Genomic DNA, 19,540 nt, shown 5'->3' with positions numbered 1-19,540 from the left:
TGAGAGGCACTGCGTTCTAGAAGAATTACAGCGAACCTCTGAGTGACTGGGAGTTGGAACTCAGGCTAAGAACCACTAGACTAAAAGAACAAATTTCATAAGCTAGTGATCGTATCCTGGCTAGCGCCAGCCGATCTTCCATGGCATTCAGGAGCCCGAACACAAGAGATTTTAAAACTTATCTCAATTGAACTTTTCTGATTGATCCCTTACTACTTAGAAGGGGGCAGATTTGGCTCGACCTTAATGGAGTCATCACCCTGGGCTATTTTTTCTCCCACATCCTACCTCCAACCTCCATTTGAATAACTAGAATATGACTTTGCTTACAGAAATCTAGACTTCTCTAAGATAATTTCAACAGTATGCCTAACATTTGTATGTTTATAACCTCTTAGTTCATCATTCAGCTGTGATGAAAAGAATTTTATATTTGGAGATAAAAAAAAAAATGAAACGAACTCACATGGAGACCCAGTGTGATAACCTTTATGTAGTTCATGCTAGTTAACGCCAGCCAGCCCTGTATGGAGTAATCGACTTCACGTTTTATACACTCCACATCTTATAGATTTCTGTAATATTCATAGGCCAAGTCACTAAACATTATGGTGTCAGGAAAGTTTTCCATACAGATGTACCAATTAGAATGGCTTAGAAGTTAGTTTATCATAAGCTAAAACTATAAAATTATAGGTATATCACCATTTATCTTCTTTCTTTCCAAGCAAGAGAGTTTTAACAAGTTAAACCTTCCACAATAACTACAGTGATTTACATTTTATATATTTCTTATAAACTGCACTGCCTCTGCATTTCTTCTAGTTTATCTATTTTACAAAGCTTAACTGGGCTTTTACTGTTTGGACAATAGTCCAATCTTGGTAAAACCACAAACTTCCACAGAGATGACATTGCAGTTTGATCCCATGACTTGATTTCTTATGATTCAGCTTTATTTAGATAAAAAAATCTTTTTATCATATGTATTATATGCCCTTTGAAATCACATGTTAATAATGTGTGTCCAAGGTCACAGGCACATTTGGCTTGATTGATGTGCAATATCCAAATAATTCCTGGTACATTCTTTTGAAGTTAGAATTATTGACTTGAAAATTTCTTTCATTAAATGCATGGGTGTAAATACTTCTAAAGTAGTTTAATAAGGAACAAATTAATCTTTTGTGTATTGTATGTTCCATACAGTTTTATCTTCATAGTAGGCTAAACAATCTATATGCATAAACATAACAAAGGGCCTTCTAAAAGTGGTGGTTAAAACAAAGGACCCATTCTACCCTACCCACACCCATTCAAACTTTTTTATTGTTTTACCAATCTTCACACCTTATGGATGAAGGAGTCTCATTGCCCTTTGCCAGAGTCGAAGACAATGCAACATGACAACACCACTATAATAGGGCCTGACAGTCAGAGCTAACTTACCTACACTACTTCGCTATATGGGGATTCCCTCTCTGCCTTATACACTCAAAATATTTACTGAGCAGACAAGAAGAGTCATTTCAGGCCATGTCATTCCTTCATCCATTACATTCCATTCATTCCTATCCTATTTTTTGCACTTTCTCTTTCTTGCTCAACCGACATTTCTCATGGATCCAATGCCCCTTGAACTAGTTTGTCCACTTCATTCTTGGTCTTCTCAAGTTCCCTGTACCCAGTTCTGCTTTCAACTCTTTTTCCTTGTCTTTCCTAGCTTATTCTTTCCTTATAAATGTGTTCCCACTTGTGTCATAAAAGGCAACAAAAATGAGACAGGGATAGGCCTACACATCCTACTCGCTGTAACCCCAAAGGGAACATTCCTAAAAAAGCGAAGGCAAAAGAGGGTCTGGGAGGAGTTTTCCAACCAGGACTCTAAGGTTGGTCTTTTAATGTGTGTGGGTGTGGTACTGATGAGAGTAAAAAGGAACAGATAGGCAGTATGTTTGTGAGAAGAAAGATGGATGTGTTGGCTTTGAGTGAAATTTAGTTGAAAAGGAGGGGAGAGTTTGATTTTGGGAGTGTATTGGGAAGGGTGTCAGGAATGAAGAGAGGAAAGGGGAAAGAAGGGGTGGTTATATTAGTAAGTGAGAAGATAGGAAAGTGTGTGATGGAGTGGAAGGAGGTTTCTTCAAGGTTAATGTGGATGAAGGTGAAACCCATGGGCCTGGTAGTGAGAAGACTGTAAAAGGAGGATTTTTGGATAAATTTAAATGAGTGCATAGAGTGTTTAGGGAGAAATGCCAATGTAGTGATATTGAGAGATCTCAATTCTAGGGTAGGAAATGAACCAAGACAGGGTGGTTGGGAAGTGTGAAGTGTCCGGATAAAAGCGTTGTGGAGAGTTGATGGTGATGTGACTAGAGAGTTGATGATAGCTAACATGGTGTTTTGGAAGAAAGTCAAGCATAATTACACATGGGAGAGGGTGGTGGATGGAGGGGTGGAAGAGTAGGAAATTTTAGATGTATATGTTCTTAGGGGAAAGACTGGTGATCAGATAATTTTTTGGTAGAAGTAAGTTGAGTGGAAGATAGATGGAAGAGGAAAACGATAGGAGGGAGGCACTTAGAGTAAACTGCTTAAATGAAATAGAAAAGGAGGAGTACAAGAAGAAGCTGAGAGAGGAGTGGGAGGCAGTGAAGGATAGAGTAGAACTAGGAGTGGAGGAATGGCAATGTTTCAAAGACGGAGAAACAAGGTGTGCAAAGATGGTGTGTGGAACAAGGAGGATGGGAGGAAATAAGAAAGGTAGAGAATAGTGGGTTGATGAAGCAAAGAAAGTTATATAAATAAAAGAAACAAGTACAGTATTCACAGATTGGGTGCAAAACAGCACAAGAGAATCATAAAAGAGGTAGAAAGAAAAGAGTAGGGAGGTAGAGTGAAAGATAAGGAGGCAAAACAAAGAGCAGATGTGAAATGGGATAAAAGTATGACAGAAATTTAAGTAATACATACATATACCAAAGGCTTTTCCCCCTTACACGGGGGGTAGCCAAAAAGAAAAAGGCATAGAACCCACTCCCACCCATTCCATTCCTTACATATTCCACTCCCCTCCACCCTCCTCCCTCCCTCTTATCTTGGCACCTCCTGGATGATGGGTCATCCCTGCATCCTGTCCACTGCCCTGGGTCAGAAGCAGTGTCGCAAGACACAGCACATACACAGCAAGGCCGCTTCATAAATTCTGTGACCGCCCCCTCTCCGTCCCCTCATGCAGAAAAGGAGAAGACGGGGAGAAATCCCTTCAGGCTGCGTCAAATTTTTTCTCATACATACTTCCTCACCCCCCATCCCCCCACCCATTTCACCTCGTGCATCACAGCCTCATCCATACAAAACCCTTCTCCATTCAGCCCTATCTTCTGTCCTCTCCTGTCCTTCCTCAACAGACATTCCTCTCTTTTGTAATGCCCCTTTCACCCTCATCCATCCATCTCATCCTAGGGCGCCCCCTCACATTCACTCCTTCCACCTCTGCCTTACACACCTCTTTTACTAATCTTTCTTCACTCATTCTTTCCATGTATCCAAACCATCCTAATACTCTTTCATCAACCCTATTTCCCAGCTCCCTTTCTACCCCTGTTCTTCTCCTCACCTCCTCATTTCTCACTATCTAGCCTAGTAACCCCTATCATACTTCTCAGGCAAAAAGAAGAGCCATGTTTGAGACGTTGGCTCCCATTCACTTAGTATATAAGGGCAGGGCCAAGGACGACTGACACAGAAATCAAGAAGTTAACAGATGTCGAGAGAAGTCAACAGAGAAAGGAAGCAGAAAGACTACAGAGAAACAACTCCAGAACATAGCAGAAACAAAAAAGAAAAACTGAAGCCCAGGGCCCATCTGAATTTACATAGCATTATCTACATCATCGATTTACGACAACTCCATTAAACAAGTCCTTTGGACCATAACTATGGGCTGCCTTCAAAATGAAGTGTTCAAACCTTCATTATCTGAATTAATCAGACACTATCCAAATTGCTGTTGGACTACAAGAGACGCAACTCTTCTGTTGTTTCTCTGTTTAAGAAACATCATCAAATATATATTTGTTCCTGACTACCAGAAACTTCTCCTACCAGAAGAAATTACTAGAATCTGCCCCCTTCCAGAAGTTATTGTTCACCTCAAACCACCACTACCAGAAGTTATCTTTGACCTCAAACCACCAATTCATCACCCCAGTGACGATTGGAAAGACTCTACACCATAATACTTTGTTTCGCAAAACCTATCATACGAGATACAAATTACTTGGTAAATAATCTGAATCCTTTTATTGTCATAAGCACTGTTATATTATTAATTTAGGTTCATTTATGTGTTATTTTTGTTAGTGTAATAATATTTAGTTTTAATGAAGTTTAATTATCCTGCTTGAATTCTCTGTCATTCGTCCGAACTGCGCATGGCCTTTACTTTTTTTTATCTTTTGTGTCGCTACTAGCCTGACCCATAGGTGAGTAGTGACAAGAAAATTGGTGACCCTTGCCAGGACGAAAAGAGAATTCAGACAGTGATTAATGGCTGAAAGCCACAAACACAAGACTCATTTGATAGGTTATAAGAAGTAATGCAGCTAGAGCAATTTAAGAAACAGCTTGATCAAGATATTAGGATTTATCTTGAGGAAAGAAATCCTTCTGATCTGGCTGGAGCTGCCAAAATGGCAAATGAATATACACTCATCACAAAAAAGACCTGACACAAACAAAACTTACTACACCCAAACAACTCAGAACCAACACAATGCTCCCACTCCTTTTAAAAAAGTGAGGTCAGCAAACAAGAGAGAATTTAAGAGTCAATTTCATGATGATAGGTATTATCAAACGACCTTTCCCAGATGTAGTTTCTGCATTCCTACTCTGACTTGCAGTTGTTGCCAAAATTTGGACATATTTTCTCTGATGTAGGAAAAGGCCATATGATAAAACACATTCTCATCCAGTTCTTATTTCCAATAATTCTCCAGGTGCAACTAGCTATTGTAGCCCAGCTAGGACCAATTCACAAAGTAAATCGTCCTCCCAAAGTATGTCCAAACCCACTTCCTCATCACAAGTTGAGATGGAGCCTTCAACTCCCGACCTATCCAAAAATTCACCAACTGAACTGAGGACTGTACTAGACCCACATTTTGCTCCTTTTGTGATTAAAGGATCTATATCTAATTTCTGTGAGTCAAAACCCATCTCCATCCTTAGAGATACAGGGGATATTCAAACTCTCATGTTGGCTGACACCTCACCAAATCTCTCAGTCTTACTTGAATAAGGATGTTATTATAGACACAGTAGCAGGAATTAGAAAACTCCCACTTCACAAAGTATATTTAAAAACTGGTATAGTCAAGGGAGATGTATGCAATTGATGAGATACCAGTGAATGAAAAGATTGAAGGGACAAGTAGATGGGCCACTGATAGTAACAATGCTGATATTGAACAAACTGAATCTACTCAAAGACATATGAAAAGAAAACAGAAAATAAGTGAATTGGTTAAAGAAGAAAGATGTATGTCAAATGGCTCCGAGACCAACAACAGTTTATCAAGTGATTCAGAAGATAAGGAAAAAGAATTACTTTTTGATTGGGGAAACCACAGATATAAACTCATTTACCTTTGCTTTAGTGATTGAGATCATAAAGAAGGAGAGTGAAGATTACTGAGATTTGACTTTCTAAAGAAATATCAGAACATTATAAACAGAAGTATAGCAGGGGTATGTATGAGGGAAGCACAAGCAAACCTGTGTTAAAGTATGCATACAGGCAGTTATTTCATATACCTACAGATTATTTCAGTAAGAAAATGAGCCCCAATCAACGTAACTATGCCACAATAGAAAGAGAATGTTTGGCCGTTGTGACAGCATTACAGCATTTTGAACCATATTTACATCCATCTTTACCCAATAATTTACATACTGACCATAACCTTTTTAATATTTTTAAAGAAATTCTCCATTTCTAAATCAAACCAAGACTCACCAGATGGAGTCTCCTGTTACAATCATACAATCTCCACATACAGCATGTAAAAGAATCAGATAATGTCCTTGCTGATTCCCTATCAACAATAAACTTTTAAGGGTAAGGGTGTCATGTTCTTGAAGCAAGTAGAGTCCTGTGGTTGTGCTGTGTCACACCCTTGTGTATTTACCTAGTTGTATTTTACGGGATGAGAGCTATACTTGTAGTGACCCATTTTCATATCTCTCCACATCCAGTTTATTCTCAAAATCGTGTATAGTTCTGGCATTCACTGTTTTTCTGTTCAGTTTGTTCCAGACATCGATCACTATGTGGGAAGCTATTTTTTTTTAGTTCTGTAACTGTCTTTCTTTAGTTTCTTTTTGATTCCTCTTGTTTCTCTTCTGTCCCACTTTAATAAGTCGTCTCTACTGAGAATTTCCATCCCTTTCATATTTCTGAAAATGGTCAACAAATCACCTATTTCCCTTCTCTGTTCTAGTGTTGACAAATGTAATTTTGCCAATCTTTGTTCATATGTGAGATTTGACAGTATAGGTGCCATTTTTGTCACTGCTCTTTGGATTCTTTCTAGTTTTCTTATGTTTTTCTTTGTGCCAGGTGCCCACATTGTTACAGTATATTCTAATTTCGGTCTTACCAGTGTAACAACTATTCTTTTAACCATCTCCTCATTTATGTAGTTGAAGGCCACTTTCATTGATCTTAATAAAGTGAATAAATTCTCTTGCTTGTAACTTAAAGGCACGCCTTGCGTGAATATATGTTATGAAAAATTATCATATATATGTTAGATATACTTGACCTGTTTAATCACTGCACAATACCTGTCTGTTGGAGTGCACCCTTTATATATGATCGCAGATAAAAAGAGGCTGAAACATTCCTGATTTGGCAGGAAAAGCTCATTCTGCTTTCCTATTGCCTGAGGATCTTCAAAATACCTAATTTGTATATGTTTTGCCATGTTTGAGATGTCAGCTCCCATTCACTTAGTATATACGGGCAGGGCCAAGGACAACTGGCACAGAAGTCAAGAGAAGTTAACAGAGAAAGGAAGCAGACTAGTGAGACAACTCCAGAACATAGCAGAAATAGAAAAAGAGAAAAGAAAGTAAAGCCCAGGGCTCATCTGAATCTACGTAGAATTATCTATATCATCAATTTACAACAACTCCACTAAATAAGTCCTTTGGACCATAACTATGGGCTGCCTTCAAAACAAAGTGTTCAAACCTTCGTTATCTGAATTCATCAGACACTATCCAGCTTTGTAACACTTTCTCAAACACTTGATATCAAATGTGTTTAGACTTTTCCTTTCTACCTCAGATTCCAAGTCTCTGCTCCATACAATGGCATGGTGCATCTTTCATTCCACTCGACATTTATTTGCCTTCTTTATAATGCATCTCTACCTTAATTCCTTCATTCACTGCCCCATATAACCCAAAATACTTAAAACACTTCATTTCCTTTAGTCTCCCACCCTTCACACACTCCTTACAAATAAATCCAATCAATCTGTTGCCCCAGGTGTCTCCTTCATTAGACACAAGGCTCCCAGGTAACTGACAACAGCCACCAGGCAGGGCTCATAAGGCACAATGTAAAGAAGTTAAAATTACTTGTTCATTCTGGGAGTGAGCAAACACTTTACATTTGAGATGTCAACAAAGTGCTCATGTTTTAAGAGGAATAGAGATACACAAGTAATTAATCCAGCTGTATCACCTTTACAAAAGTAAATTTATTCCCAACCAAAAAACTATGGTTAAATGTATATTACCATTATTATTGTACAGAACATATTTTAACAGATAGCCAACTTATAAAATAATGGAAACAATATATCTGAAATATCACAATGTACACTCACACGTGAAATCAATCAAGTGTTTTTCAATTTGCATACCAAAAATATTCAAACAACAAACATACTCGTAAACATACACTATAATGATGAAATATGATGAGAAAAAGTTACTGTAAAACTTATCTGCCCTAGGCTGTAATACGCATTAATACAAACAAAAAATAGATGAGACTGATGAATGGGGTGAAAGGGGCTTTGAGCAAGAGGGGAATGTCTGCTGAGCAAGGGAGGGAGAAGGCAGTGGATAAGGGTGAGTGGATAATGGCACTGTATGGATGATATTTTGACACAGCTTGAAGGGATTTTCTGTCTTCTCTCTTTTCTATGTTGAGCATAAAGGGTGAGTGAGGAGTGGTTGTGTGTGGATGATATTTTGATGAAGCCAATGGGATTTTTAACCCAACTCTTCTAATTCCTGCATAAGGGGTTGGAGAGGAGGGGGTTGCTGCACAAGTGAAGCAGCCTTGTTGTAGATATGTTGTGTCTTGCTACACTGTGTCCGACTTAGGTGGTGGTCAGGATATAGAGATGACCCTTTACCTACAAAGAGCTAAAATGAGAGGGAAACAAGGGTGGTGGATGGGAATGGAATGGGTGTGTGACTTTGATTTGGCTACCTCCCTAATAAGTAGGAAGAAGCCTTTGGTATATAGACACAAACATGCATATACTAAAAGAGTTTGAACAGTCCCAACAGAGAATAGGCCAGGCCACAGTTTTAAACTACTGTAAGGTCAGGGATTTAATTGGATATTATTTTTCCATTTTTGAAGGTATACATCACTTATCATAGGTAGGAGTAGGGGGAATTGCATCGCTCACACCACCCCTCCATCACGTCATGAGGACATGTTCGTGTGTATGAACCAATCAGGAACCTTAAATTTTGGTGAAGAAGAAAAATTCCCACCACCCAGTTCAGGATTCCAATAGAGAAGCATTTTTTGGGTTTTAGATCACCTGGATATTCCAACACAAAAAGAGGTAGAAAAACCATAGCTTAATTTATGAAGTGGTAGGCAGGGACTCCACCAAGGATGCAAACACAATCCTAAACACCCAGGGCATAGCATGTGGGGTATGCATTCAAAAGCAAGTCACCCCATTGACAGGTAGGTTCAAGTGTCTTGGTGGAATATTGGAGATTATGGAGATATCTACACTATAGTAGTTTGTCAATTCATAATGGCATTCAATAGCGAGTCAACCCACTGACAGGTAGGTTCAAGTGTCTTAGTGGAATATTGGAGATTAGGGAGATATCTACAATATAGTGGTTAGTCAATTTATAATGGCATTCAACAGCAAGTCACCCCATTGACAGGAGACAGGAGACAGAGAGAGAGAGAGAGAGAGAGAGAGAGAGGGAGAGAGAGAGAGAGAGAGAGAGGGAGAGAGAGAGAGAGAGAGAGAGAGAGAGAGAGAGAGAGAGAGAGAGAGAGAGAGAGAGAGAGAGAGAGAGAGAGAGAGAGAGAGAGGGAGGAGAGAGAGAGAGAGAGAGAGAGAGAGAGAGAGAGAGAGAGAGAGAGAGAGAGAGAGAGAGAGAGAGAGAGAGAGAGAGAGAGAGAGAGAGAGAGAGAGAGAGAGAGAGAGAGAGAGAGAGAGAGAGAGAGAGAGAGAGAGAAAATCAATTCACACTTAAACTTATATCCGAACATAGGAACATAATGATCCCCAAGTATCATATGTGTCTGGATGTAAAAGCCAATTAAAACAGTTTATAAATGCAAAGGATTGTGCCAAGAGTTGCCTTTCTGCCAACGACTTATTGGTGGATGTACTAGGTTAGATGACAAACAGGAATTCCTCAGTGTTGAGTAGGTAGGGATATCATGGGGCAGAACAAAAATCAGTGATTATTATGTGGAAAATGGAGTTCAGTGATTTATATATGTAGAGTTCAGTGGTTTATGTGTGTAAAATAGAATTCAGTGATTTATATGTGGAAAATAGAGTTCAGTGATCTATGTGTGGAGAAATAGACTGATGCTTGAAAATAACATGTCATCCAATAAAGTGGAATAAAGTGGCTGGAGAGCTTAGCGGCATAAATCCATATTTCAATCACGCAGTCAAGAGTGTCAAATACCCCCATGCTAACTCTGTATCCTTAGGTTATTTTTGTCTTAAAGTTCTTGTAAAGATTTTGCATACATTGTCCATATATATAGTGGTTCATTATTATAAACCATCGGTTGTATATCTGTGATAATTATGTAAGTGGATAAAAAGGGTCAGGGAAAAAAGACGAACATACATGTCCAGGGGTATTACATCCATACCCCTCCAGGCCAACATCTTCCCTTGGTGGAAACTACACATTACTTTTACCATAATCATGTTGTACTGAGTTTAGGTTAAGAGGGAATTGTATGTTGTAAGTGTTATGGTGAATTAAAAATTTCATTATATCATAGATTAGTAAAAACAAACGTGAGTATACTTGGGATTTTTTTGTTACCTCCGCTCTTGATCCTACAAATGCAACACAACACCTAAAAGATCTACGGGGATGGAATAAAACTGTGTGGAGTCCATGAACTATCACATACTCAAATAACAATCCTTGTGGTTGAGATAGTGGCAGCATATCACAATTAAATATCTTCTGAATATCAATTAAAACAATTCTAATTAAGGTAGGACTTCCTAACTACTTCTAAATATATCTACTGAATTTCTATCTTACCCATGGTATTTGTGACCATAGTTTTATTCCCATGATTGGTTAATTTACTTCTCACACCCATTTATTAACAATCAATCATAGTTACCATTCTGGCACTACACTACCCCATGTGTAACCACCACACAAATTACAAGAACATGTAATACAATCTCCAACACTAACAATCCTGAGAAAACAACACAATATATATTCCCTGACTGACTTGCGGTCCCGCCCAGGAGCTGCTACCAGTTACATGAAGGTTGCTTGTCTTCTACAAGACAGACCAGGGGATACAGACTGATAGTAATAGCCATTTGCCCCTTATACGGGGGGCACCCGAGTCAAAGCATAAAACTACCCTTCACTCATCTTTCATCCACTCAAAATCCATTGTCCCTTCTATCTTAGTTCCTTGTGGACGAATAGTCATCCTTGTCCCATGCTCAATGTCTGGGTCAGTGAAAAATTCTTGTGAATAAATCTCTCACACACCTAGATATTTTATCTATCTGGTTGTCATAACAAATATATTTGTTTATATGTTTATCATTTACATACATGGGGAACTTGTAAAAATCTTACATACACACTTACATCCTATCATAATGTAAGTCAATTAATAAATTTTTCAAGGAGCAAGGGAGGTCAACACAGAAGACAGTGAGTGGTGGGATGAAAGGTAAGGGCAGTGGTGGCAGAGAAGAAGTGAACATATTAAGAATATTTGCAAAGAAGAAATGGGGAACCATGTGGGAGGTACAGAACAAAAATGGTTGAAGCAAATCCCATGTTGAGGGAGGTCAAGAGGAGAGCAGATGTATGGTGGAGGTAGTGTTTGACAAAGAATTTTGAAAATAATAAAAAAAATATTTTGGGAGTTAAAAGAGTGAGGAGGGATGAGCCACATGGAAAGGAAAGGTAAAAAGTGCAGGTGGACAGATTCTAATGGAAGTATTTACCTAGTTGTATTATACGGGAAGGGGAGCTATGCTCATGGTGACCCGTTTTTGTATCTTGCAAGATCAAGTTTGTTCTTAAATTCTTGTATTGTGTTTGCACACACTATTTCTTCATCCAATTTATTCTATATATCTATCACTCTGTGTGGGAAGCCGTTCTTTTTCAGGTCTCTTCTGTAGTTATCCTTTTTGAGTTTTGTTGCATGTCCTCTTGTTTTTACTCTGTCCCACTGTAATAAGTCCTCTCTATCAAGGCATTCTTTTCTTTTCATAATTCTGTGGATGGTTAGCAGGTGAATGCAGTTGAATGCAGAGGACTGAGAGGCTGAAGGGAATGTAGAGCTTATTTGGAGTCACATGTAGCAAGGAAGGAGTGGTGGCAGAGGTGAATTATACAGTAAGGGAAGCTAATAAAGGTTTAGGGGTAATGAAAAGTGTTACAAGAAATAGGTATCTGGGGATGAAGGCCAAGAGAAACTATGGGGTGGTGACTCTAGCCAAAGTACTGCATGGAGTAGAGATTTGGTATCTGAAGAATGTACAAAGGAAGAGCCTAAACATATTTGAGATAAAGTGTTTCAGAAGTATAGTGGGGGTTATGAAGAATGTGGAGGTACAGCAGAGAGCAGGGGTGGAAAGAGAGCTGGCAGATGGGAATGACCAATGGATAAAGAGATGGTTTTGTGATATTTGGAAATAATGAATGATGAAAGACGAGGACAGTGTGAAGAACATAAGAGGAGGAGAGGGGAACTTGAGGGGAAGACAGTGAAAGATCAAGGTGAAGGGTAACCTGGATGCAAGAGGAATGTCTGTTGAGCAGGGAAAAGAGTGCAAAATATAGAAGTGGACAGTTATTGCCAATAGACGAGATGAAACAGCTTGAAAGAATTTTCTTTTTCTCTATGCCATATATTTCTGGAGTGGATGATGAGACAGGGGGTTGTCACAACATAATGAAGTGGTGAGGTCCATCAGGTCCTGCTGTGGGAGTGGTGTGTGTTGCTGTAATCTCCTCAACTCAGTGTTACAGGAAAAGGGAAGGTCTTTTGTCAATGAGGTGCTAAGATGGGAGGAACAACAAATGGGATTTTGGACAGGTGTGGGACTGGTTGTAAGATGGGTGTATGCATTGACTTGGCCAATCCTTCATGAGGGAGAAGAGACCTCTTGGTATATGTACTGCCAACCTGTGATAACATGTGTATTATATAGCCAAAAGTTTCTCAACTGGGTACTTACAGAATTCTTTATAATCTCTTCCATTGGAGACAACAGGGGGCTCTGGGGCAGGCTCCTGGGGAGGAGGGGGAATGTGCTCTCCACGCCCAACTGCCCCTCCTCTGCCCATGCGGCTTGAGATGCTCTTTCCAGACATGTAAACTTTCATGTCTTCCACAACCTCCTTGGCATTGATTCGAAGGCACTGTATAATAATACAAAATTAATGAATTAATGATCCAAGAGCAAATTACAAGCATACATATCAAAGAACTATCAAGGTAATTATTATACCTAGAATATGTGGATACTGGTGCAGGATGTGATTACATGTATTTACCTATAAACATAATACACCAATGACTTTTTTCCCCTTACAAAGGAGGTAGCCAAAAAACAAAGGTATTTACCTAATTGTAGTATAAGTAAAGGAGCTATTTTTATGGGGTCCTTTCTTTTATTCTCCATCTTTTATATATATTCTAAACTTGTTTATGGTTCTAGCTAAATCAATATTGTACACTGTTTACACAGTCCTACAGGAGAAAAGTAATGTCATAGGAATTACAAAATAAGTATGACTACAGGAGTAATGTACTCATATGTAAAGAAGTTGAGGGAAAAATAATTGAAATTGACAGAAAGTGCCAGTTCCTCCTCCAGTATCTCTAGATGGAGATGTGGATGGATTAGTTTGGAAGATGGACTCTAGGGGAAAGGAATCTTTTCAGTGTCCATCTTGCAGGACCACTACCAGCAGGTAACTATCACTGGTTCCTTAACTTCTAATATCCTGGGAAAACATATGCATAATAGCAACATGACAAGGAAATGTCTCAATATCAATACATGAAGGGAGAGTCTAATGACAAGTACTTGCAAATGGTGATCCTATGAAATGAATATTAGAGGGAATCATCTCCTATCACCAGTCATCAAAACCCATGAACACCCTCAACTGCATTATACACAATCATGCACGCAAACAACACAACATACGCTCTATAAAGGATTTGTGGGAAAACCCAGTTTCGGCTATGGCATTCCTTGGGGAGACAGGACTGCTCGGACAGACAGTCTAGGGAACGACGACAACAACAACAACAACAACAACTCTATCTGGAGGTACCCCTGAGGAGTTGGCAAAAGATACATCTCTCTACCAACTTCAACTTCCATCTTTTCACATAAGCAGGGCGAAAAACTGAAGACTGTTCTTCTACACTTTATGTCAATGATATAGAAACAGTTCCTAATGAATACAACACAATCCAGCATTACTTCCTAGACGAATGTATGGGAGGACCCAAGGACTATCATTAGCCATTGTGGGACTGCAGTTTTCCAGTCAATGAAACTCGAGACAACAATTATTATTATTTCAAACAATGATGAGAATTAAAGGATAAATTTCTGCATTACTTATTATATGGGAAGTAAAAGAAACAAGTTTTGGATTATGATTTCAAGGCAAATTTTCTGGACTCTCTATCATATATGGAATAGATGAACGTATGACCACTTCTTAATTACACATATGTATGAGTTGATAAACCAACCTTAGATGTTAGGGCCTGTTGTGAAAGATCTGTTGCTCATTACATTCCCTTTAACTCAAGCAGTGTGATGAAGGAAGATGAGGACTAAAGGTACAATAATCCAAGAAATGATCCATACACCAGCCCCACATTAGGAGCAGCTCATTAAATCTCCACCTCTACCCACAAGTTTGCCCTAGAGGGCCTGGTACCTGGCCTCCAAAACAAATATTATGCTCATTCTTTCAAGAACCCTTCAATGTTCTTCCAGCCTATAACCATGTCTTCTGCTAGCCACTGACATCAAAACAAACCTAGGTCCTAATATATATCCTAAAATGTACACAACTCATCACATATACTCTTTCTACGCAAGAACTGGCACTCTGGGTAATGAAAATAATAATAATTGTAGCCTCAAGTTTCTATGATCTTCAACCCCAATGTAGCTGGCAACAGTCCTGGGGCCCTCTAATATATCTCTCTGGGAAGAAAATTTGGACTGTTATCTGTGTTGTATTAGTATGATGCAGTTTCCATGTCAAAGACTGAAATTAGTAGGGGGTGAGAAGCAGTCACTGGATGTCTGTTCTCTATGTGTAAAACGGTGCAAGAAATACAACTTATATTGATATAGAGAAGTAAATAATGCCATATAAAGCTTCTCCACATTTTTAAGACTTCCATTATTATACTAATATAACAGTTCTCTACCAAACAGTAATACCTTACCTGGAATATATGCATTTCTGTTGGGTTCTGGTACTTCCGTTTTGGATCTTCAGCAACAACAAAAATGAAAATGTTGTTGTACAATTCTTTGGGATCATCACTTGTAAATGCAGTGGGTTCACGGATGAGCTCAATCGGGAACTGCTCTACCACATCCTGAAGAGAAATTAGATTATCAGATACAAACACTTTTAAATCACTAGTCCCTTAAATTCAAATGTATGCTTGATCACTGGATTCTAGTTTTATAAGAATAGACAAATTCTGACTATTATACTACACAAAAGAAAGAAACCAGGTCCTTATATGTACAAACAGAATTTTAAAAAGTTGTCAGACACAAAAGAATATCTTATTATATTTTTACAGGTTATATCTATTTATTCTTTTTTTTATCATTATTATTATTTTCTAGCTAAAAATAGATCATCCATATCTTGGAGTTGTCAAACATTAGTTTTATTATTTATGAGTTTCAATGTAAAATCTGTTTTCATAAATTAGATGACAGAATTATTTGGTAACCTGGTAGATACTATACTGTTATAATACAACTAGATAGTGTTAAACACACAAAAATATAATCTTTAGTGAACATATAAGTATTTGGGCAAATGTAAACATTTGGCACCATTGCCGTTCTGGTAGAAGCACATTTTGGCCCTAGATAGAAAATGGCACTGCTACACACCCTTCACTACAGAAGGTGTTGGCACCAATTCTGAAGGAAAGTGCCACCCTGTATGGATGGGGTTAAGTCGCAAAAGTTAAGGCCTGTTCACCAGTGGAGTGGAGTAGGGGGCTCCAAGGGGTGAATGAAAGAGCCTGGTGAATAAAAAGAAAAGTCCCATCCGGTACATAAGGAGTTGATGGAGATCAGCCATAATAATGATCCCCCCCCTCCCCACGGCATTGCTATACCAAGTCCATTCGTGTGGCTCTCATCTCTAGAACCAGTAACCAGAAATACTTAATGTACTGGACTTTGCAAAATTAAAGAAAAACTTATGACTTTTTCATCTTTATTTCAATTTTAATCACATTTTCTGGTGACTTTGATTTATATGCCAATTTTAAGTTGTTTTTTCATGCTAATTTCAAATACATAATCCATTTTTACCTACATGCTATAGTTATTATTTCTATTTTCTTGTTTTCCCAAAAACTGCCCTCTGGACAGACAGATATGGTACTTGTAGAAAGCAAATACTTCACAGTACATAGTACTAAGATGGTAATAAGTGTTATTGTGCAAAATATTGACATTGTTTCTTTTTTCAGGTCTCATGTAAGAGTGATGGGTTCGTCTGGAGGAAACTGAGTCAATGATCCAGACAGCTTCTGCATATGTGGCTGTTACATACTAATCTTTCAAGGGTGCAATATATCAAACTTTGTGATTTGCACTTATAAGGCATATTTTGATATTCCTCTTGGCAATCAAGATAAGAAATGGGCCCCACATGCTGTTTGCCATAGTTGTGTGGAACATCTTCATGAGTGGACGAAAGGAAAGAGAAATGGTCTTCCTTTTGGAATCCCCATAGTGTGGAGAGAGCCAAAGGATCATGTATTACTGTTATTTCTGTCTGACGAATACTAAAGAGATTGGAAATAAAAATCAGCACAAAACAGACTACCCCAATATTTCCTTGGCAATCCAGCCAGTACCTCATTCCGAGTCTACCAGTTCTGATTTTCAGTGGATATGCTTCCTCTAAGGATGAAAATTATGTACCTTATATGGATGTCCACAGAATGGATTCATAGTCTGCAGATTCATCATCAGATGCTGAATAATCATTAGCTCCTCACTGTTTCAATCAAGAGGATTTGAATGACTTCATACATGATTTGGTGCTCTGCAGGAAAGCTGCAGAATTTTTTGCCTCCAGGTTGAGTGAAAGACATGCTTGACAGGTCGGTACAGGTATCATATTACTGAACAAGGGAGAATACGTTTGTATACTGCCATGATGTTCCTGCTGAATGGAGACTGTTTTAGAATAACTCCAAGTGTAGCCTCAAGTGTGTCCTTTTGTATAATGGCAATGACTTTGGTGCAGTTCCTCTTGGTCACTCTGTCCATCTGTGAGAAACTCATGATGACATAAGAATGTTCATGGATTTACCATGAACACAATTAGATCATATGTGTAGACCTTAAGATGGTCAACTTCCTCCTTGGCCAGCAGAGGGGATATACAAACTTTTCATACTACAGTAAGTCCTCGTTATACGGTACATATGTGTTCCTGAAAACTTTACCACAAATTGAAATTACCGTATACCGAACCCATTATAACATGTAATAATAGGATATAGCAAATGTACCTTCTCCCTGCTCTTTCCTCTTCAAAACACAAGCGGATACTGTATCTGTGAATTTTTCTTACCGTAAATAGAATCGAGGGTAGTAATTACCAAATACCGTAACTGTGAATTTACCGGATAAAGAATTACCATATAAGGAGGGCTCATTGTATATCTGTATGTGGGGCAGTCGAGCCCGTGACAAACACTAGCCCCAAAAAGATTGGCCAGTTCGGGAAACTTTGTAGGCAGGAATGCCTTTTTCTTATGTGCCAATCGTAAGTCGAGAGAAGATCGTTTTCCCTCCACTTCATCTCAAACTGGAGTTGAAGCAGTACGTTATGGTGCTGAACACTGACAATGATTGATTTCAGTGCACAGTATCGGCGTTTCCTGCTTTGTCATACGAAAAAATAAAAGCAGGTGTATTTGATGGTATACAAATCCGGAGATTCGTGAACACAACGACTGAAAAAGAGGAGGCAGCCTGGCTCTTATTTTCTGCCGTTGTTCGTAACTTCTTGGGAAACAAAAAAGCGCCTAACTACGAGGATCTAGTTACTAATAGGCTTTTAGTATATCGTGATCTGGGATGCAACATACAAAGGATTTACAAAGGCGGAGCATGCTGACAGACCTTTTGGTCCATATCTACGTGAAGCTGCATTTCCTAAATGGTCCCCTTGGCCGATTCCCAGAGAATCTGGGAGCCGTGAGTGACGAGAACAAGGGGAACTCTTCCATCAGGATTTAATGACGATGGAAGAGCGCTACAGAGGTCACTGGGTTAAGACACATGATGGCGGACTACTGCTGGACGATTAGAAGAGATCAGCTAGAAGACTTAGAAGAGAAAGAGTTACAAACGCAAAATTTTGCCCGATAGAAATCAAGAAGAGCTCCTCCAGCATTAATAAATTAGCATCTATGTGATTACAGTATTTGTAATCCTAATGTGTAATTCAAGTTTCTTCTCATATGCAATAAAATGTTTGGGGGGGGGAAATGCTTTACCATAACGCAAAAGGATTATTCAAAATTACTTCAGGGCATGATTGGCGTGATACATTGAAAATTATTGTATACTATTATTTACTGATATTACGAAAAATCTGTAGCATTTAGAGAGAATCTGATTTCAGATTTGAATTCAGTATGCTCGAATAATGTAATATAATGTTCTTTGGTCAATTTACCAAATACATTGTTCCCCAGTACATATCAATATTGTCACTTGTTTTCGAATAAGAAAATTCTATTCATTTATCAAATTTTCTTGAGTGTCCCCGTTACGATTTTTTTTATAATTATGTTCTGCCACTGTCTAGTGTAATCCATTGTGATAAAAATGTCAATATCTAATGGCAACCACACTCCCGACATTTTTTATGTCCAATGATAGTGGAGAGGCTCAACTCCACTAGCTATCAGCATGGATGAAATTCTATTGTTGCCATATTAGCGGATAAAAAAAAAATAATGTGAATTCAGTGGCTTTCAATTTATCACAGAATTTTGATTAATTTACTTGTTAATCCACTATATTTCGCCTGTGCGCGTCAAATGTATTACAACAATTAGTTAGTCCATTAGATTATCTATATACCACCAGTACAAGCTGGCAGCCTGTGCAACCTCCCTCGTCTCTTTTTCCAGGTTCTAAAGTTAGCGAACACGTAAAAAAGGCATCCTAACACCATCACCAATATGGAAGCATACGCTTTGGTGGTGGGGATGGGGGTGGGGGTCGTTGCTTCATTCACACATCGACGCTAATCCACCACCTTTCCTGAGCAAGCCTCCGTGCAGATACCCTTCCCATTCCAAACAATTCTCGGTAGGATCGGTTGATTTGCTCTTGCCATGAGGATCTGAGAGACCTTTTCGTCTAAAGATGTCGCTGCACTAATTGAACTGAATTTTACAGATATCTCTCAGAACTACTGTTCGAAAGGCTTCTGAAGTATCAATGGTATCCCACATTTTATGTAAAAATTAGTACCATCGTTGAATAACGAAGCTTTGATCTTCTGATAGTACATATCGTTGTTCTCTCTCTGCGTGTCTCGTTGGCTTAGCCTGGTTTCCCCAATACCTCTAATTTTGGAACCTCAATCCCCAATTCCACGATTAAAGAGTCTGGCTCTTATCACTGTTCACTCATCGTTTTTTATTGTCCTTCTTTTCGCTGTCGTCTCACTGTCCTCC

General features: G+C 38.7%; 1 protein-coding gene across 9 annotated transcripts in view; it reads right to left on the bottom strand.

The window, feature by feature from the left end:
• LOC143035268 (epidermal growth factor receptor kinase substrate 8-like) overlaps positions 1–19,540 on the bottom strand; it is a 170,961-nt gene that overhangs the window by 91,954 nt on the left and 59,467 nt on the right. For all 9 annotated transcript variants that reach the window (XM_076202119.1, XM_076202112.1, XM_076202113.1 and 6 more), the window contains 2 exons: positions 15,020–15,175; positions 12,771–12,954 (listed from right to left, as the gene is read on the bottom strand). In XM_076202119.1, coding sequence (XP_076058234.1) covers positions 12,771–12,954; positions 15,020–15,175 — 340 coding nt within the window. The remainder of the gene's footprint in view (positions 1–12,770; positions 12,955–15,019; positions 15,176–19,540) is intronic.

This window comes from Oratosquilla oratoria, chromosome 18, assembly GCF_046742065.1.
Source record: "Oratosquilla oratoria isolate Oo_2021 chromosome 18, ASM4674206v1, whole genome shotgun sequence".
Taxonomy (NCBI): domain Eukaryota; kingdom Metazoa; phylum Arthropoda; class Malacostraca; order Stomatopoda; family Squillidae; genus Oratosquilla; species Oratosquilla oratoria.
Note: the sequence above shows the minus strand (reverse complement) of the source record. Positions and strands in the feature narration are given on the sequence as shown.